Genomic DNA, 4,306 nt, shown 5'->3' on the forward strand with positions numbered 1-4,306 from the left:
TGGTGGGCTCTGTGGGGGGCCCCTGTCACGTGATTTTGGGCTCCAGAGGGATCTGTGGAAAAATCCTGAGGTGATTTTGGGCTCCAGCAGGGATCTGTAGAAAAATTCCTGAGGCGATTTTGGGTCCCAAGGGATCTGAGAGGAACCCCTGAGGTGATTTTGGGTCAGGAGCAATTTGAGAGGAGCCCTTGAGGTGATTTTGGGCTCCAGAGGGATCTGTGGGGAAACCTTGAGGTGATTTTGGGCTCCAGCAGGGATCTGTAGAAAAATTCCTGAGGCGATTTTGGGTCCCAAACAACCTGAGAGGAGCTCCTGAGGTGATTCTGGGCTCCAGAATGATCTATGGGAAAACCCTGAGGTGATTTTGGGTCTGGAGGGATCTGTGAGGAGCCCCTGACACGTGATTTTGGGCTCCAGAGGGATCTGTGGAAAAATCCTGAGGTGATTTTGGGCTCCAGCAGGGATCTGTAGAAAAATTCCTGAGGCGATTTTGGGTCCCAAGGGATCTGAGAGGAACCCCTGAGGTGATTTTGGGTCAGGAGCAATTTGAGAGGAGCCCTTGAGGTGATTTTGGGCTCCAGAGGGATCTGTGGGGAAACCTTGAGGTGGTGTTGGGCTCCAGTATGGATCTGTGAGGAGCCCCTGGGGTGATTTTGGTTTAGAAGGGATCTGAGAGCAGCGGGGAAAGCTTGAGGTGGTGTTGGGCTCCAGTATGGATCTGTGAGGAGCCCCTGGGGTGATTTTGGTTTAGAAGGGATCTGAGAGCAGCCCCTGGGGTGATTTTGGGCTCCAGTAGGGATCTGTGGGAAAATCCTGAGGTGATTTGGGGTCGGGAGGGATCTGCGAGGAAACCTTGAGGTGATTTTGGGCTCCAGAGGGATCTGTGGGAAAATCCTGAGGTGCTTTGGGGTCGGGAGGGATCTGAGAGGAGCCCCTGAGGTGATTTTGGGTTTTAGGGTGACTCAGTGGCTCTGGACAAAGCCGGAGACCCGTTCTCTCGTCTCCTCTCTCGGCAGGCTCCCCCCGTTTCCCAGCTCTCCAGGATGAGAGAGGTTTGGGGGCGGCTTTTCCCCTCTCCCTGTAGTTGATAGTTTGGGAAGCAGAGGTGATGCTGGAGGCGAGATGGCGGACAGCGTGAGAACCTTCCTTCATGACCTCGTCAGGGTGAGTGCACGTGTGGAACCCTCCTCCCTGAGCCCAGATCTTCCAAAAAAACGGGGAGGAAAAGGGATTTTGGGTGTATGTTGTAAAGCGGAGACAGCAGCAGGCGAGAGTTTTGGGTAGAGTTGATCTATCTGGCCACATCTGAGTCCGTTTTGGGTGGTTTTAGGTGGCCCAGCTTGACCACGTCCTACCTGTTGGTCTTCTCCTGGTATCCACAGGGAATCAAGGACTCCATCTGGGGCATCTGCACCATCTCCAAGCTGGATGCCCGGATCCAGCAGAAGAGGGAAGAGCAGAGGCGGAGGAGGGCGAACAGCGCGCTCGCCCAGCGCAGGCTGCACATGGAGGAGAAGAAGCAAGAGAAGTGAGTCAGAAATGGGGCAAATTCCTTCAGTTTTTTTTAATCTCGAGGGTAGGGACCGAGCGTGACGTGGTTCTGGAGGATCTGATGGGACGTGGAGCTGTGCAAGGTGAAGGAACACGGGTTGTTGGGTTTCTTCCTTGAGTGCTCGAGCTGACTCAAAAATCATAGAATGTTTTTTTTGGGTGGGCAAGGTGAACAACACAGATTGTTGGGTTTCTTCCTTGAGTGCTCGAGCTGACTCAAAAATCATAGAATGGGTTTTTTTGGGTGGGAAGGGACCTTTCAAGGTCATCTGGTCCAACCCCCCTGCACTCAGCAGGGACATCTCCAACCAGAGCAGGTTGCTCAGAGCCCCATCAAGCCTGATCTTGAACGTCTCCAGAGATGGGGTGTTGACTTCTCTCTGAGCAACCTGGGCCAGGCTCTCACCACCCTCAGAACCTAAAATTTCTTCCTTCTCTCCAGTCTAAACCCCCTTTTTTTGAGTTTCAAACCCCTCATTAGGGGACTTTTGTCCCACCACTGGGACCTTAAGATGCATCTGGACCTTCTCCCCTTGCAGCGAACCGCGGATTGTGAGCAGGATCTTCCAGTGCTGCGCCTGGAACGGAGGTGTCTTCTGGGTAAGTGGCTTTGGTGGTTCTTTAGGACAAACCCCTTGTGAAAACCAGTTCCAGTAGAGCTCCTTAGGTCAGGAGGCTACTGGGGAAAGCCCAGCAGAGGCTGCGGAGATGCTGGTGGGACTGGAGCATCTGTGGGATGAGGAACCTCACCCAACCTCCTCACGGTTCTGTCTCCCCCAGCTCAGTCTCTTCTTGTTTTACCGAGTGTTCATCCCCGTCCTCCAGTCGGTCACGGCGCAGATCATCGGTGAGTCCTCCTGGGGGCAGGGTGGGGAGGGGGCTCCAGAGCCAAGGAGAAGTCAGAAACGTTCCTCAAGGTGAGGCGAGGAGGTTCCTCACCAGTTCCTCCCCCTCCCGAAGGTGACCCGTCAGTCCTCCTTGGGGCGGGGTGGGGAGGGGGCTCTAGAGCCAAGGAGAAGTCAGAAATGTTCCTCAAGGCGAGACGAGGAGGTTCCTCACCCCTTCCTCCCCCTCCCGAAGGTGACCCGTCCCTGCACGGCGACGTCTGGTCCTGGCTGGAGTTCCTCCTCACCTCCATCTTCAGCGCCCTCTGGGTCCTTCCCCTCTTCGTGCTCAGCATGGGGCGGGGTGGGGAGGGGGCTCTAGAGCCAAGGAGAAGTCAGAAATGTTCCTCAAGGCGAGACGAGGAGGTTCCTCACCCCTTCCTCCCCCTCCCGAAGGTGACCCGTCCCTGCACGGCGACGTCTGGTCCTGGCTGGAGTTCCTCCTCACCTCCATCTTCAGCGCCCTCTGGGTCCTTCCCCTCTTCGTGCTCAGCAAGGTCGTCAACGCCATCTGGTTCCAGGTGGGTGGTGGGATCTCGGGAGATGTTTTGGTGGAATCCCAGCCCAAAAACGGGATCCGGGAGCGTTCCTGGCACCCGGTGGTGTCACCCCGCTGCTTTTTGGGTTCACCTTCCCCAAGCTCCTGCTGCTTTTTGGAATTTCATCTCCCTCAAGCTCCCATTTCTCTTGGAATTTCATTTCCCTGATTGTCCTGTTTCTCCTTGGAATTTCCTTCAAATACATATTTTGGAATTTCCTTCAAATTCCCGTTTCTCTTGGGAATTTTGATTCCCAGAAGCTCCTGTTTCTTTTTGGAATTTCACTTCCTCAAAGCCCTTGTTTCTCTTCAGAATTTCATTTTCCTCAGTCTCCCATTTCTCATTGGAATTTTGTCTCCCTCAAGCTCCCGTTTCTCTTTGGAATTTTGTTTTCCTGAAGCCCATATTTCGCTTTGGAATTTTATCTCCTTCAAGCCCCTTTCTCTTGGGAATTTTGTTTCCCCAAAGCCACCATTTCTCTTTGGAATTTTATTGCCCTGAGCCTCCTGTTTATCTTTGGAATTTCATTTCCCTCAAGCCCCCATTTATCTCTTTGGAATTTCATTTCCCCGAGTCTCCCATTTCTCTTCAGAATTCCATTTCCCTCAAACCCCTGTTTCCTCTTTGGAATTTGATTGTCTTTACGCCTCCATTTCTCTTTGGAATTTAATTTCCCCAATCTCATGTTTCTCTGGAATTCTGTTCCCCATAACCCTCCTTTCCCTTCCTTCCCTCTTGGCGTTTCGTTGCCTCAGAACCCTCCTTTCCCTTGGGAAATCACTTTCCCCCAAAGCCTCCACGAGAAGCCGGGATGGATGGAAATGGAATCCCAATTTCCCTGGAATTCCATCTCCCTGGAGCCCTTTCCCCTCTTCCCCCAGGACATCGCCGACCTGGCATTCGAGGTCTCGGGCCGGAAGCCTCACCCCTTCCCCAGCGTCAGCAAGATCATCGCCGACATGTTGTTCAACCTCCTGCTGCAGGCGCTGTTCCTCATCCAGGTGAGCCCGGCGCCGCCGCCCCCGCTCCCTCCCGTCCCAAATCCCACCCTCATTCCCAGCTTTCCATCCGCAGGGAATGATCGTCAGCCTCTTCCCCATCGACCTGGTCGGGCAGCTCGTCAGCCTCCTCCACATGTCGCTGCTCTACTCGCTCTACTGCTTCGAGTACCGATGGTTCAACAAAGGTCAGGGCGCGGAATGCCGGGCGGGAAGATCCGTTTCCCCGTTCCCCGGGATTCATTCCCAAGGGATTTCTCTCCTCCTCAGGGATCGAGATGCACCAACGGTTGTCCAACATCGAGAGGAACTGGCCCTACTACTTCGGGTTCGG

General features: G+C 54.2%; 1 protein-coding gene across 1 annotated transcript in view; it reads left to right on the forward strand.

The window, feature by feature from the left end:
* Positions 1-4,300, forward strand: part of EI24 (etoposide induced 2.4) — a gene marked incomplete at its 3' end in the record, with an annotated part of 4,514 nt that extends 214 nt beyond the window's left edge. The window contains exons 2-9 of the mRNA XM_008943118.1: positions 1,017-1,164; positions 1,383-1,528; positions 2,091-2,151; positions 2,332-2,398; positions 2,832-2,956; positions 3,856-3,975; positions 4,049-4,160; positions 4,243-4,300. Of these exons, the coding sequence (XP_008941366.1) occupies positions 1,123-1,164; positions 1,383-1,528; positions 2,091-2,151; positions 2,332-2,398; positions 2,832-2,956; positions 3,856-3,975; positions 4,049-4,160; positions 4,243-4,300 (731 nt within the window). The remainder of the gene's footprint in view (positions 1-1,016; positions 1,165-1,382; positions 1,529-2,090; positions 2,152-2,331; positions 2,399-2,831; positions 2,957-3,855; positions 3,976-4,048; positions 4,161-4,242) is intronic.
* Between the last annotated feature and the right edge of the window lie 6 nt (positions 4,301-4,306).

Source organism: Merops nubicus, unplaced genomic scaffold (genome assembly GCF_000691845.1).
Source record: "Merops nubicus isolate BGI_N331 unplaced genomic scaffold, ASM69184v1 scaffold26346, whole genome shotgun sequence".
Taxonomy (NCBI): Eukaryota; Metazoa; Chordata; class Aves; order Coraciiformes; family Meropidae; genus Merops; species Merops nubicus.